The 16,828-nt window shown below is 44.7% G+C and overlaps 1 protein-coding gene across 1 annotated transcript in view; it reads left to right on the top strand.

Moving 5' to 3' along the window:
* Positions 1–14,792: 14,792 nt before the first annotated feature.
* sema3b (sema domain, immunoglobulin domain (Ig), short basic domain, secreted, (semaphorin) 3B) overlaps positions 14,793–16,828 on the top strand; it is a 25,909-nt gene continuing 23,873 nt past the window's right edge. The window contains exons 1-2 of the mRNA XM_034538187.1: positions 14,793–14,961; positions 16,556–16,713. Of these exons, the coding sequence (XP_034394078.1) occupies positions 14,793–14,961; positions 16,556–16,713 (327 nt within the window). The remainder of the gene's footprint in view (positions 14,962–16,555; positions 16,714–16,828) is intronic.

A 16,828-nucleotide genomic window follows, 5' to 3' on the forward strand; every position in this document is an offset into this window, starting at 1 on the left:
TGTGTGTGCGTGTGTGTGTGTGTGTGTGTGTGTGTGTGTGTATGTGTGCGTGTAGGTGTGTGTGTACGTGTGTGTGTGTGTGTGTGTGTGTGTGTGTGTGTGACTGAGAGACTCTTTTTTTCATCTTTGTGTCTGGAATGAATGTGGACTGAAATGCTCTTCAATAGCTCGTTCATTTAGCTGAGTGCTTGTGCGCTTTGTTTCCAATCAGGATGTGTATTTCACATGCTTCGGATCGTAATGCCTCATAAGTTTAAGTCGGGGGCCATGTTTGCATTATTACTTGCATTAACGTTCACATAGCTCCTCTGAAAAGTAGTTTTTTGTTCCTGTGCATTTCAATAGAAAATCAGTAGATGTGACATTGCACTTTGAACGTGTCGTAGCCGTGACTTCACCAGCTAGTCCTTGGCACAATAAAACTACAAAGCTCATTTAACCAGTTTCCTGAAACTGATTTGACTTGCAGAAAGAATGCTGGTCTTGTTGAGTCCACAACCTGCCAGCATGGAGACTGAGCGCAGGTTTGCTTCCTCAGCACGGTCACCTGATAACGAGTGAATCGGTAGAAGTGAAGCTTGTGTCCACCAGACGCGACCGTCTGAGTGTGTCGGGTGGAAGCCGGTGAGGGGACATGTTCTTGGCACTGCATTCGTGTCCCCTTCAGGGTTCCTTGGAGCACCTGCACATTTGAAGTTGCATCCGAGTTGGCAGCACAGTACCATGGCAGACATTTGAATAGAAAAGGAACATTAGTGTTGCTCTGCAAGAAGCAAATCTATTGGTTGGACTATTTCATGAACTCCCGTGAGACTGTTGGAGGTGGATCGTGAAGGTGAAAGACAGTCCATGTGTTCCCCTTGGACGAGGCAAAGTCAGCAGCGACGAGAGCTGCAGTCCACAAAGAAGTGCAGATTTTAAATGGGGATAACAAAAAGGGACAAAGGTCTGCAACAAGGCGAAAGACAACATTTTGAAAAGATGGTGGAGGGGATGTGTACGGGCTCCGTGGTTTCCTTCATATCCTGCCCTCTCGACAACATCATTTCAAGTTTTTAAGTTTATGAGGTTTCCTGTTGCAGTCCTTTTATCATCCTCCCTGTTCTTTGCCACCACTTTTGATAATAAGTAACGTATCAGGTGTCTTTGTGGGTGGCCAACATTTTAACTTGGAAGTGTCTTCAACTTGTTTTATTGAGAGATTGATATGGAGATGATCTCCCAAATATAGCGGTCTTACAACGCATCTCACCCTCAATTCATTCATGCCCCTTTATTATATCCCCCTCTGACGGTCTCCAATTACTGGTTGGTGGAGGGGATTTCTGGCCCGCCAGACACAGACGGCACTCAGGACACCTGAGAGAAATGTGCATATATATATATATGTGTGTGTGTGTGTGTGTGTGTTAAGTGTTTGTGTGCGAGCAGCTGTTTTGACAGCCTAAATTTAAAAGTGAAAACGCAATTATGGCAAAGCTGAAAGTACTTTAACCACTTGTGTAATCTGCTGTAGCTCTTATGATCACAGGCAGTGTGTTAGATGGATGGATGTGTGTGTGTGTGTGTGAGAGTGTGTGATTGTCTGACAGAGCAAAGTGAGCAGCTGCATTTTTGGCATTCCTCACTTTGGGAAAGTGATTGTAAGTGAAGGTTAACATTGTCTGTGAATGCTTTTTATCCGTTCTACTGATAGCGTGTTGCGTTTAAGATATCCAAAATAAAACCTAATCTCTGATGCTTTGTTTAAGTTGAGAAATTGAATTGTGAAGTCAGTTAATGTCTTTGTAGGTTCCATATTTTTAAATAACACATTTCTACAATGGTTACACAAATAATATGATTCATATCTCCACCCACTGTGCTCACACTGCAGTAGGTAGTGTGTGCGTGTGTGCATGTTACATATTGCGACAAGCAGAATCACCTGTGAGTGTCAGAACACTCATGTTCTCATTGCTTAGGTGGGCTCAGATTCCCCCTGGGGGTCTACAGCATGTGCACCCTCACACTAATAATGTCTCAACAACTCCTCGGTAAGTGCGCGTGTTTCCATACGCGAACGTGTGTGTGCCGTTAATCTGCCATGATGCTGAGAGCAGCCTGTCTGGTTGGATCAGTGCCCATCAGGATCAGGAATCATTTGGTGGGGTCTGCTCACTGCTATCACATCTCAGGCCTTAATGAGGCAGCACAGCAGCACTGCTGTGTGTGTGTGTGCGTGCATGTGTGTTCCAATACACACACCCTGTGCCTTATCGGCCTGCTTTTCAGCAAAAAGAAGTCTTAAAGTGTCTCCACATTTTAAATATCCGTCAGTTTATATTCCACATTTCCGATGTTTTAATCCATTGCACCCACTCTCCCTGTTGTACTGTATTAGTCAGGTAATAGACATTGTACAAACACAAACCAAATATCAACATGTTCATCAATGGAAATGGGTGTTGAAATGGGCATTGACGTGTTCACCACAGTAGCCCAGTATAAGGTAAAGGTCTGGTATAATAGCCTTGTCAGCAGAGCTAGCAGCTAAGTAGCCGCAAAAGTGGGTGTTGCTACATTTGCAAAAAAAAGGGTTAAAATAAGTCAACGATATTTAGGGAATACATTCAAACCTTCTGCTGATTTCGTGGTACCAACGGATGCTTGTGTTGGCTTTTATAAACTGTACATTTGAGTCTGTGTGCGGGCTGAACTTTAAAGCTTCTGTCTTTTACTAGGTGATTTCCCCGGTGTTATCTTTCATCCTTCCTCACTGTGATCTGTCCCAAATTTTCTCAGAAATAGCAGCAATGTAACAGCCCAGATTTGATTAAAGCGAGGCTCTGAATTACAGGGTACTTGCTGTACTTCTGGATCAAAACCAGCCTCTGCTTGCTTGCATTCTCCAACTTGTATCTTCCATATTGTATTTGTTCAAATTAATGATGAATAGCAAGAGATTGTTTATACTGCCTTTGCCACTGAACATATTTGTTTAATACTGTTTAACACTGTTTGAAAATACATTGTAATGCAGATTTAGTCACAGACCTAAAGAAATGCCCCCATAGTAGATGCAGACCTCCATTATATAGTGATCAGCCAGCTCGATATAACAGTGGTGGGAACTAGTGGAGCAATGTGCATTCCACTGAGAAATACTGCTTATTGCAAGTGTGTGTGTGTGTGTGTGTGTGAAACAAAGCTGTGTTAATTGAAAGTGCTGTAATCCACTCAGTGACCTTCATAACCTGCTCGGAGGTGTGTGTGTGTGTGTGTGTGTGTGTGTGTGTGTGTGCGCGCGTGTGTGTGTGTGTGTGTGTGAAAATGTGTGAAAATGTGACACTAAAGCTTATGCTTGAAGGTGGTCTTATCCACCCAGTGACCCCTCAGAGCCAGATGGTGTGTGACTGTGTTCCTGTGAGAGTGTGTGTCCCACCTATGAGCCTCCTGGCACCGCAGTCAGTCCCCCCACCAACACACCCATAATGCCCTCCTGACAGGCCAAGCAACCCCCCCCCCGTAACCTCCATCCTTTCAGTTGGGTGTGATCACATCAAAGTGAAACAGGGAGGATTACAGGTTTCTGTGCCTCTAGGGTTCCCAAGTAAGACCTCTCTCCCTCTAACTGTAGCACTCTCTCTCTTTCTTTCTTTTCCGTTGCTGCCACTCTCCACGGAGAACCCTATAAGACCTGTCAGGACACATACAGTACAGCTGGAAATGGGGAGTCAGCTAGCTGAGCCTGGATAGCCCAGTAACGCTATTTGTCTGTCCTTTGAATTTGTCCTATCTTCCTTAATGCATGGCATCAATTTGTTTTTTCTATTTTTACACTTTCTATTTTTCGTTAGATTTCTGGAATTGCAGACACAGCCCCACTTCATTTCAGATACCCAAACACTACAAAGCCCCAAACACCGCCGTTTTGTTCTACCCCATCTAAATTCAACTCCTGACTAATGCGGATGCTATTAATAAACAAATTCACTCCACACACGCAAAAAAAACCCACATACTTTTCCCTCACACAGATGAGATTAGCATGTGGTTACAGCTGGCAGCACGGCCTCCATAGTTGCAATGGTGCTATTGATCCACTTTGTCCTGGAATTTGTTTTATGGCGGGTCAGCGGGCCTGGATATTCCTGCATCTGCTGAGAAAATGTTTACAATGCAACACTTGTAATGCTGGCAGGTGTCACGCTAACGCCACATCACAAGTGGTTTTACAGCTATGGCCGTCCTGCTGTGAACACATGCCGGCTTAATCTGTGGTTCCACCCTTGCTTTTAAGAATCTGCATCTGTCCTATAGGATTCCTCATCGAGGTGGAGCAACAAGGCACAGTGCCTCTGCAGATTTAGCTCAGCTCAATCGAAAGAGATGTGAGATTAGAAGAGAGCATATGTAAACAGCGGGTCAAATGGAATTAATCATAATTTAAAAGAATGGTTAGCATGTCTCCAGAAAGAGGGGCATGACGATGCCAAAAAGTGCTATATTAGTGTCTCCTGACTGGGCTCCTCAACAACATACTCAGCCATGAAGAGGTGTGGCAGGGGCCGTGTACCAAAGAAATCTTCAAAGGCCATGGAAAAATGCCTATTGCAATATGCATTGCATGCTGGCCACTGGGTGTAGCAGGCTAAGGGCAGAATGTGGGATGACACCATGGTGAGTCCTCTGTTGCACATGTTCAGTCAAATCCTCCAACCAACCAAAAGCCACACATTCTCTGGCCATGTACCTCAAAATTGAAAACATGTGACGATGTGGTCTCCTAATAGAATAGAGAGAACACGATGGCTGGTGAACTCCACGGCTACATCTTGAGATGTTGAAATGACTATTGGAACACAATATTTAGTCAGAGATTATCTGCCAATAATGATAATAATAACTGCTTCCACAGTATTCAAACACCAAGGCACATGTTATGTGTGATGTTAAAGGTTGCCTTCAAAAATAATTTATTGCTAAGTTAATATTCATTTAATACGGCCTAACGGTTGGACTTCCTTTTTCTAAATACCTGAAGTATGCAGTCAGGATGTGGTGCCGACTGCATATTTTTATTATGCACCAGAAGCAGAAAGTAGCTTCTTGACGGCTGCCATTGAGCTCAAGTGTCACTATGGCTGCTGAGTAAGTTCTAATGTGTGTGTATGACGTGAGCGCTAGAGAAGCATGTGAACGTAATGAAATTATTGGTCATGTTTTTGCAGGACTGATATATGACCAGCATGAGAATGTGTGTTTAGTGGTGCTGGTATCTGACGTTGTGTAATATACACATGGGTAAGTTAATAATCTTACGAGACGAACAGTCTTGGGTACTATTTACGTCATATGTGGAAAGATAGTAACAATTTTGTTTATTTAAATATGCAAATAACTTGGCTGACATCTGGAATTATAGATTATATTTTTGTTTAATCAAGTCTACTGGAAGTCTGACGTTATTAGCATTTTGGGGAAAAATAATAGAATAGACTGTGATTAGTGCTGTCATGTGACCATTCCTGCTGGTGTGATTAGACAACACAAAACACTTTATGAAAGTAATGAGTTGGGAATCAACCCAACCCACTTATACATGTCGGTTTAGGTGTTCTGCATAGGTAATATTACATATATTATGTATTCAACAATGAGAGGTAAATATAAACATATGTATACAAAACATTGCAGAACACTATGACAAATACAATATTTTCTTTTATGAAATCTAAATATTCTTGATGCAGAGCTGTTCAAAACTGTTTAATTACTTCACTCACTCTATTGTAGGCCTACAACACAAGTCGTCTACAATGTGAAGATGACTATGATACATAGATTCCACTTTTAAATTCTTTCATGGGGTACCTTAATTGAATAAGACCACAGGGGGAGACTCCGACGTGGGAGACACCAGCCTGATTGTGGTCTCACGGCAATCTAAAGATCATCTCGGTTCGTTGACTTGCCATAAAACAAAGATTCCCTGAAACGTCATTAGGAAACTGAGCCCTCATCCGTTTCTAAAGAACAGAAGCTCTGGCTGAGACAAAAGCCTTTGTCAGGATCACAGCGCTCACTCTGCGGTCTGTAGAGACATCAGACTGGTTTATGACAGACAGGTCAGCAGGGGGTGGGCAGTGGGCTGAAAACATACTGCGCAAGCACACACACAAACATACACATACACTGAAGCACTGAGGGCAAGTGTGCATTGTGTGTAGACATGTGGGGCAAATGTGAAGACAGCACACACACACTGCAGTGAACCCCCTAATGTGAGACCCCTGACCTCTCTGTATGAGGAGCCTACCCTGGTGAGAGTGGCTTTGTAGGAGTGTGTGTGTGCGTGTGTGTGTGTGTGTGTGTGTGTGTGTGTGTGTGTGGGTGCGTGTGTGTGTGTGTGTGTGTGTGTGTGTGTGTGTGTGTGTGTGTGCGTGCGTGTGTGTGTGTGTGTGTGTGTGCGTGTGTGTGTGTGTGTCAGGGTTGCCAAGCACATCACTGCACCTGCCGTTGGAATGAAGATTAAAGGACTGGGGCAAGTGGAGAAAAGATTGACTGAAACGTTCCTCTTTACATTTTAAGCTTTTCACACACACACACACACACACACACACACACACACACACTTATGAATAGCTGACGCACACTTCAACTTTATGTACGATGTAAACCCTCATATGTTATAAATGGGTGCAGATGACCCTCTCACTGAATTTACAGTGGCTTATCAGCCTCCATGCTGTCCATGCAGTCGTTTGGTTGCGCACACTGCATGTCGAAGCTGCTTTACAAGTCTTTTGAGGCGAGTCATGTGTCCGTCACAGGAAGGTTCAAGTCAGGCCTCTTAGTCGAGTCACATCTCACTTGCGTCTGGGACTCGAGGCCTCTCCTCGCCAGGCAACAACGGGGACCTCGGTTCATCCCATGTCACACTGTCCTGGAGAGGTCCAAGACAACCTTGCTCCCAACGTGTCGAGTAAGAATGAGATCAAGTCGGGAGGGGGGGGGGGGGGGGGGGGTTTGCAGTATTTCAGTGCTGGAGGCTTGTACGTGGTTAGTGGTGTGCTGAGGTCTGAGGTTTTAAAGTCTCATTACACATTAATCAAAGTCACCGATCACACCGATTGACTGAAGTTTTAGACAGGTACCAAACAATAGCACACACACACACACACACACACACACACACACACACACACACACACACACAGACACTGTGCATGTCCCTGCCCCTCTGAGCTTGCCCCTCCTCTCTTCAACCCCTCCCTCCCTCCCTCTCCCTCTCTCTCTCTCTCTCTCTCTCTCTCTCTCCCTCTTGAATTAAGTCCATTATTACTGCCTGCTTTCCCTCTGAGCACTTCTACTCTGCTCAGCTTCTATGAACACTGTGTGTGTGTGTGTGTGTGTGTGCGCGCGCGCACGTGCGTGTGTGAACTCCTCTCGCGTGTGTGTTAGGAAGAGTTTTATGTGTGTGCACAGGGGTTGTGTGCTTTTTTAAGTGGAGCTGGAGTGCAGCCGTTCATCAGTGGAGCTGACTGCAGACAGGGGGATACTCAGATCTCACTGTGCCGCTTTTTAACTCTCACACCGGCTGATTTTTGGACTTTTTCTTTTAGGACTCGCTGGACTTTTCGCACCAAAGTGGGACTTTGCCGCTGCTCTCTTTCTGCCCTCCAGGCACCATTCCCATCACTGGAATTACTGGACGTTTTCACCCCCACTGCTTTCTGAAAACAACTTAAATCTATTGATTATTTGTTATTATTATTTATTACTTTCCTGTGCATACCCATTGCATTTAGACATGCTCATGCCAGAGCATGGGTGCTTTGCAAGCACATAACAGGAGCTCAGTGGGAGCTCGTAAGTGTGTGTACAGCTCTCTCTATTCTGATAGTCTATAATCAAGAGGGTTTGTCTCATATGGACATGTTTGTTTTATTTGGTATAGCAATGAAAACATTATTAGGTCAAACAGGAAAAAGCAGTCTAGTAACTATGAAAAGCATCAGCGCTGTCCGAGGCATGTCGGGCTCAAGTGGATCCCGATCTGGAATTTTCTGAACCCTTTTGGAATTTGGTTCCCCTGGAAACGAATGGACAGGTGAGCTAATCAGGAATAGTGAGGGTTCGCTGCTTACATCCCTCACGTGTGTCTTCACCATCATTGAAGTTATAATTCAGATAATGATGCACCACAAATATAAGGATTTGGGGATTTCTGAAAATACCATACTGTAATACATTTAGTGCTATTGACTTTAACTATACACTTTTGTCACTTCATATTAAAAAACAACATCTTCAGCACAGACAGAGAGGAAAATCCTGATGAAATAGTTCATACTCATGCTTGTGACCTGATCTGGTGCAGCGCAGCCAATACAAACCCAGACGTCTTTTTCCACAAGTCATGCTGATGACATGTGGCCTTCTTCCTCAGAGAAGCGGGCTGAAAGTGAGTTGTCTTCTTCCAGAGAGCCGTTTGGAGCAGCTCCAGGCAGGAGACCAGAGGCAGCCCTGTCAGGTCCTGACTTACTGCTGCTCCGGGGTTTAACGCGGCCAAGTGGCCGGCTACCAGCTACCAGCAGGCTGCCATCGCCTCAGCGGCTCCTTCATTGTCTCTTTCTTTCATAGCTTGTAATACCAGATGAGAGGTTGAAGCATTCTTGTGACCATAGTGAGGCAGTTGTACATTGAAAAAAATATATATATAAATGAGGCGGTGCATGCTGGACTGACGAAAACCCCCCAAAAATGTTGAAAAGATATCAATAATCACGAGGTTGGTACAGGGTGGCACTTGCATTTTGGACACAAATACTAGCAACGGGTTTGCAGGCTGGGAAACTTTCCATCGGTGATGCCGGGCCAGGTGGCTCGGCCCCAGCGACCAGCAGAGCGATGTAACCTTCCTGGCTCTTTCAATCACTTTGTGTCTTTTAGAACTACTAAGCTCTCGAGGCCCAGATCGTCTCGCTTTCCCTTTCTCACTCGTTTTTTTTCTTCTTCTTCTTCTTCTTCTTCTTCAGTTTAAATCCCATAAAGACTCTTAATCACTTTTGGCTTGTAGCTGCTTTACTTTGACGTTGGTGTGTGTGTGTGTGTGTGAATGTGTGTGTGTGTCTATGAAACTTCCACTGAAAACAACACTGTACTTCTAATCCATAGTACACGGTCGGTACACTTTTCCTCAACAATCATGTGACTGAGCTTTTTAGGATCTCTGTGCAGGCTTTCACCTTCACTCTGACTGGTGCTCTGACTCTCAAAATTAATGAATTTATGGATCAATGTGCATCTTATAAGTGTATTATACTGCCCTTTCCGTATAGTTGGTAATAGGTCTGCCTTCCATCTATTCTCAGTTTCCAAGAAAAATGTGGCACAGCTCAGCTCTCCGCTCTGAACCAACGCGATCACATGGTTTGAAACTATAACGTGGTCACAGCTGCAGTCATTGTAGAAGTCATATTTCTTTCACATGCGTGCTGCATTCTGCTTCCTCTGGAACACGTTTGTGAAAGTCTGCAGCCTGTTGACATGCAGCCAAACCGCCCCGCATCACCTGCTCTTCCTCTCTCGCTTCTCTCTGCCCGTTTGAGGCGTCCCGCTTTCATGTGTTGTGGTTATTAATTTCTCAGGGATTTTCTCTAACAAGCCGAGGACGGAATGCATTGAGTTTGGAGGTCCAACCTTTGACATGCTTGCTGCATTTGTACTTCTATGTAGTACCTTAAATATCACACACCTGCATGCTGATCACCACCGGCCCTTTTCTTTAAACAGTGAACTTAATTTTCCCAACATCACCCCTGAAAGCAAACTTTAAACACTCAGATAAACAACATCAAAAATTGTCCCCAGATGGGAGGTTAGTCTTGACAGTGTGATGAATACACAGCAGCACACGCACACCATTACTCCTATGTGTATGATATGCTGTAGATCATGAACACTTGGCCAATGTGTGATTCAAATAGCAGTAAAATGCCAGAAAGAAAACGTATAACAATTCCAATGCATTTCAGATGTGTTTCATCCTGACAAAAGAAGTCATAATTCAATTTGAATTTAACCGTTAACACATAACAGTCATTGTTCACCATTTAAGGGAAATTGACTGAACCTTTACATCCACCCTGCCTCCTCCCTTCGGTATCCCCCTGCTCCTCTTCATCACTTCCTCTTCCTCTGCTCTCTTTTACCCCATCATACTTCAGTTCCCCTGTGTTTTAAAAACCCCTCTATTTGCAGCGACAAACACTCCATTGAGGCCGGCAGTACACAAGTGGAAATGAACAAATGTTATTTCACACAACTCAGTTTGATTCAACAACTGGCTGGAAGAATAAATAAGAATCACACGCACTCCATATGCCGTTGTATTATTATTTTTGTCTCATTGTTTAACGCAATGGTACAATTTCTTTTCCTGAGGTTAGATTTTTGCGTTCTTGCATTTCAAATCCTCCATAATTTGCTTAATCTTCCCACACCCCCACCCCCCACCCTTCCATCAGACAAACTGGTGCAAAAGCCACCAGTAACCTGCTGTTTCAGTCATTTTGTTCTGTAAAGCTGAGAGCCCTCCCTCCTCCTCCTCCTCACCCTCTCCACCTCATTCTTCCTCTTCCTCCCTCCATCCATCCCTCCTTCCTTTCATTTCTCCGTCGCAGGGAGGCTTAGAATGGTTGGGAACAGGCCAGGGAAACTCTTTTCTCCCTGCAGGCGAAACAATTGGCTCCTTTCTCTACACCACCTCTCCCCTCGCTCATTTTCTCCTCCCTCCCTCCCTCCCTCCCTCCATCGTATTCTCTTTTTTTTCCGTGGGACGGAGCTGAAGTGGTGTAACGTCTGTATATTGCTCTGTCCCTTCTACTTACATTGTCGACCTCTTGCTTCCCCCATCTCTTACTCTCCCTCGATACTTCTATATCCTCCACTCACCTTTTCTTATTACTTCATCCACAATTCATCTTCCACATTTTTTCCCCATCTCCACTGTTTTTTTTTCTCCACATCCCACCTTTTTCTCTCCATCGCCTCGTTATTTCTTTGCCTCCTCCTCTTCTCCCCCTTTGTGTTTTTCCTACTGTCTCACATCGCTCCTCTAACCCCTTCTTCTCTCTCCCTTTACCTCTTCACATTCACGTACACTCTTTGCCCTCCAATAATGCCTCCATTCTCTCTTTCTCTGTCCCCAATAGCTTTTTCTCATCCCATCCTTTCTCCCCTTGTCTCTTTTGGTATCTCCCTCTGTCGATTCCTTTTTATTAGACGCTGAGTGTCTTCAACTCGCTTCATATTGTCTTCTCTAACCTGTGCTAGTGAAGGGCTACAGGTTAAACTGCTTGATTACCTTCTGTACTGTAGGCTTGCACTCTAACCTCACTTTGAAAAGTCTCTCTCGCCCTGGAGGCGGGCTGCTTTGTCTGCCTGTGTCTATTTAGGCTGTTTTTGACAGGACGGCTTGTCTCCCCCCCCTCCCCTGTCTCCTAAGAATCTCTCTCTTTTTCTCTTTATTTTTAATCCACTCCCTCTTGGCATGCCGCTGCTCCATGTCTATTGAAGCTGAACTGAATGCAAGTGTCAGTGGGCCCAATGGCTTTTTTATTAAGATGCATTATGTAGCATGCAAGGACTTTGTGTATCTGTGTGCGTGCGTGTGTGTGTGTGTGTGTGTGTGTGTGTGTGTGTGTGTTTGGGTTTGTAGATCTAAAGTGCTGAGAAGCAGGAGTTTGTATATGAGTATACGTATATGTTCCCGCACATGATTGTGTGTGTGCCTGCTCAGGGCTGTGGGAATAGACGAGGACGTGCAAGACAATAATGCTCTCTTAAACTCCTAATGGCAGATTTGGAAGAGACACACACTCATGATGACACACACACACACACACACACACACACACACACACACACACACAGCTTGGGGAGACTCCAGAGGAACAATGGGACCGGCCGTTCCTTTTATAGTGGCCGACGAGAGTGTCCGGGCTTTACTGCTGCCCCTGTCACTCCAAATGTGATGTAAAGTGTCGGCGTGTGTGTTCGGTTTTGAGTGTTACGGAGCTGCTGCTGACGAAAGCGCTGACGTCCCTCTTCTTGAAATACTGCAGCGTCTTAACAGCGAGGTGTAGAACCTTGAGACTCACACACAGACTCGAGCTTTATTCTGCCACACACACACACTCACACACACACACACACACATGCTCACACACACATTCTGCTAAACACCTGAACTGTGCAGATCAAAACTATAAAGGTATCCCAGACGAATAACACCTGCACATAGCTTCTTTGTGCAGTTCTGAAACAGAAGGTTGTGTGTGCATTTGTCCATTCATGTGTGTGTGTGTGTGTTTACATACTGCAGGTTATGTGGGATGTTATGTTCCTGCTCAGCTCTGTCCTGTGTTGTGGCCTGGGAGCACTGAGCTTATGAGAGCTCTCCTGTCTTCACGCCTCAATAGCTCCATTATTCATAAAACTCTGTGCCAATAGCCTTGACGGGTCTGTGTGTGTGCGTGTGTGTGTGTGTGTCTGTGTGTACAATTTGTCTGTAGACTGCATCTTTCTGTATGTTAGTATGCACATGTGTGCTTAAAAGTGATCACCGCAGCTTTCAGCAGTGCTTGCGGCAGAAGTTTCTTTTTAAAGTTTAAAATTAACGAGCTGAATTTTTTGTATTCAGCATTCAAGACTGTGGAGACAATGACGTGCGTCAGGCTCAATGCCACACTTTGATGACCATCAAACTTCAGCTTTGGTCACCAATCACACAGATATATATATATATATATATATATATATATATATATAGAGAGAGAGAGAGAGATAGATAGATATATATTTAATGTGAGTTTTGTGATCTGCAGAACCTTAAAAGGACCCACTTTATACTTTGTAGCTATTCTCGTAAGACTACAAAGACCTCTGGTGTTACCTTAACCTCGAGCTCCGCCACATTACCGCCTGAGTCGGGATAAGAGCAGCTGGTAGTTGGCACACTCGGCTATGTTCTTTGTTCTTGTGCTACTTGAGTCTAGTCCATATATGGCTGCAAGGTTCGAACAAGTTATGGGGCCAGTGTGCCTGTTTTGTCCACACAGGCTTCCTTCTGTCATTTTGAAGGTTCTTATAAGCCATGTAAAGAAAGTTGATAACTATTACTCTATTCCTGATATTGCCCCATCCATTGCAATCAGATGCAGTTGTCGGGAGGTGGGGGGTGTAGGGGTGGGGGGGGGGGGGGGAGAAAAGATTGAAAGTGAAAAGGGGGGAAAGCAGACTGTCTGCCTGTTACTGACTGAGTGCCAACTGTGAGGTGTAATATAATAAAGGAGACTGTTTCTACTCAAAGGCTTTATTGTTACGCCCGACCGCAGAGTCCAAAGTACTGAAAGAGAGGCGTGTGTGAGTGTGTGTCTGTCCAGTGCACACTTTTGACTACACAACCTCCATATACATGTAGGCTTACAAGCCAGTGAGCTCATTCCTGCTCCTGCTGTGGTCGAGTTGTGGTTTAACACGCTCACAAGCGAGGCACAATGTTATTGGGGATCTTTTTCGGCAACAATAACAAAACTGTCCCTCTAAATTTGACTCCAGTTCTCAAATTACTTTATAGAGATTTGTTTTTCTGTACTCCCTGACCGTGCTCAATGGACAGAAAGTCCCCATACACTCCGAAACAGGGAAACTGCATAAAAGCCGTGTGTAGAGATGATTATTAAAGCCAACAGTTTGAAGCTTTAAATAAGTTGTAATGTCATTTATCTACTACTGTGTAATGCAATATTGACACCAAATCTTATTACAAAAGCAAACAGTTTTTTTCTTTTGCCTTGTGCTGCTGGACCCGCTCACACCAACGCTCTCATGCAATCATCACACTGTACATCCATCCACAACACTGTCGGCTCATCATGTCAACGGAGAGAGAGAGAGAGAGAGAGAGAGAGAGAGAGAGGCCACCTTGAGTTGGCAGTGCCAACGATAGGAGGAGATTGCGCTTGGTTTGGCAGTGGCATAGCCTATCTCTGTCACACACACACACAAACACACACACACACACACACACACACACACACACACACGGTCAGTGTGTTTTGGATGCTGTCCCTGGGTCTCTTTGTAATGTGAAGAGATTATAGTGTTGTTGCCATAATGGAGGCTGGCGTTAACACAGCCTGGCATGGGCATCAATCTGACTCTGGCTAAATATACCTCAGACGCCAATGCGGGTGTGTGTGTGTGTGTGTGTGCGGGTGTGTGTGTGTGTGTGTGTGTGTGTGCAGGGGCATCCCTGGCACATGCAAACGAATGCTTGAAGTGTCCATTTCTAAATCCTCTCCCTCTCTGTCTCTATTTTTAGGTCTCTATGCTCACGTTTTGTCCCGTCTTGGAGGTGAGAGGTGAACTTGGTTGTCCTTCACAAGAGGAGCAGTGAATCTACCAAGAGAGACTCTTCAGAAGCAAAAGGCCATTATAGAGATTACGCTGAATATTACGATCTTGAAAGGAAGCCAGGGAGAGACCAAAAGCTCTGCTTAAGCAAACACCCAGACAGAGAATCTGTTTTGGGCTTAGAGAGCTGAGCTGATACTGAATCCTCGCCAAACAGGACCTAAGCCCAAACCAAGGCAGGTGGATCTAATATACGGACAAACAAGGGTTAGACTCTAACTAGATCAAATAATAAAAGCAACGTTGGGCCAACAGGAATCCAGGCTCAATACCACAATAAAGTCACTTCTCACACTCAAACTGTTAAGTTGACTTTGAAAGGAAAGATGATGACCATGATGATGATGATGGTGGCCATGATGGTCACCTGCAGCTCTCTTTTCCTGCTGGGTCTGGCCGCCGCCCATGCTTCCTCCGGCACCATGACCCGCACTTCCTTTACATCTACATCCTCCTCCTCCTCCTCCTCACCCCGTATGAAGCTCTCCTACAAAGGTAAGATCCACCGCTTTGAGGAGTGTTTGACTTGTCTATTGCCCATAATGTGTACATTATTTTGTGAACAGTATGTGGACTAGCATACACACACACACACACACACACACACACACACACACACACACACTCTCTCATGCATCATGTGAGCTTCCACAATGTCCTTTTCAAAGTAAACAGTCCTGAACAGCAGCCAGCTGTAATTTGTGGTTAGTGTGATTAACAGCCACATACACACACACACACACACACACTCACACAAACACACAGGCGGGGTTTTGTGTTTTATCTGTAAGTTCGGAGAAGGCAGCTCAGTGCCCAACACAACCACATAAACCAGGGATGTGTTCCATCATTGAGAGGCGGCTCTTCCAGCCTGAACTCACCAAGGACACGAGGCTCGCTGAAGGCTGTCTGCCCAGCTCAGATATGTGCTCCCTTTAATTTAGGCTGACAGTAACATGAAGCACGCAGGATGGAAAGACAGCAGAATATTGTAGTTTTAGTCGACACATGCAGGACTGAACGAGATCTTGATGATCTCATGTATCACTGAAATTACTTTTGACTTAATTTCGCCTGCAGGTATGCAGAACATAGTCAACAGCCGCCCTTTTTTTTTTATCCAGTAGAGTATTCAGTAACGTCTGATTGGTTTAGCTGTGATGCCTTTTGTGAGAAGCTAAGTAAAAGGTGAGGTGCAGGAGGTGTCTTCTGTGGGCCCCAGGTTATCATCATCTCAGCATGTTGGAGCTGGATAATAACACATTTGCTAAAACTGGCACATTAATATAAAACAAGAGCAGATCTACAGTGCCTGATGTCATGCAGGCAGCTGTTGGGTGGCGTCGGAGTCACTTAATAAAAGTTATAAATTAGAACAATGGCAGACTAATAAAGCCATTTTAAAGCTTGAGCAAAGCGGGCTGTTTTCTTTTGAGCTCCTCGTTTAAGCGCAGGCCAGCAGAGGAGGATGCACTGCCTTTATTTCTTCAGCTTCTCAGCCAAGAACACTGGTTTTTTTTTTCCACGACTTGGGGTAATTATTATGGCTTGAGTTTACAACTATAAGCTTAATTTTTCCTGGACACTGTTCCCCCAGAATTTGTTCTTACCACTTTTTCCATTGAAACCAATGGTGTCATTACTGTCAGAGGAGTTTGTCCTTCCTGTTCACAAGTCACTGGACCGAGGAGACAGCCCCCACATAAAAGCTGTAAAGCTAAAATTAGGAGGTAATCTTCTTTATCAACCAGGTGACTTGTTGCAGCCTCGTGGACAACCAACTGATGCTTTGAGGCTGCTTTGGTATCGCAACTTTAGGGCTTTGTGACCCGTTACGTGTAACTTTATTGAAGACTTACTCCCCAAAGAAAGAGCACACGGATAATGACCATAAATACATTTATTGTTACTGTCGACAGCGCATTGTACATTTTGTTGTTCACTCACAATGAAAGGTCAAATGTTGACAAACAGCCTGATGATGCTTCATAAAGGTTACAACCCTGACTGGTCTCAGTTTGAATTGAAGGTTTCTATTTGTGTGTACAGATGCATTAAGCAGTTGTCCTCTACTTGTGTACACTTTTAGAGTTGCAGCAGTTCCACGGTGTGCGGAGGTTCGAGCTGGATCGATCGTGCTGCTTCAGCGCTCTGCTGCTGGACGAAGAGAGAGGGCGCCTCTTCGTTGGGGCCAAGAACTTCCTGCTGTCGCTATCGTTAGACAACATCGCCAAGCAGGAGCACAAGGTTGGTCAGAACCAAAACCGGTTAGAAACAACTAGTTAGGAACTATTTTTGTTGGACAGATTGATCTTAATATACAGAATTGTTACTGGCTCAAAGCATAATAAAACCATGAAAA

This window comes from Cyclopterus lumpus, chromosome 7 (assembly GCF_009769545.1).
Source record: "Cyclopterus lumpus isolate fCycLum1 chromosome 7, fCycLum1.pri, whole genome shotgun sequence".
NCBI lineage: Eukaryota > Metazoa > Chordata > Actinopteri > Perciformes > Cyclopteridae > Cyclopterus > Cyclopterus lumpus.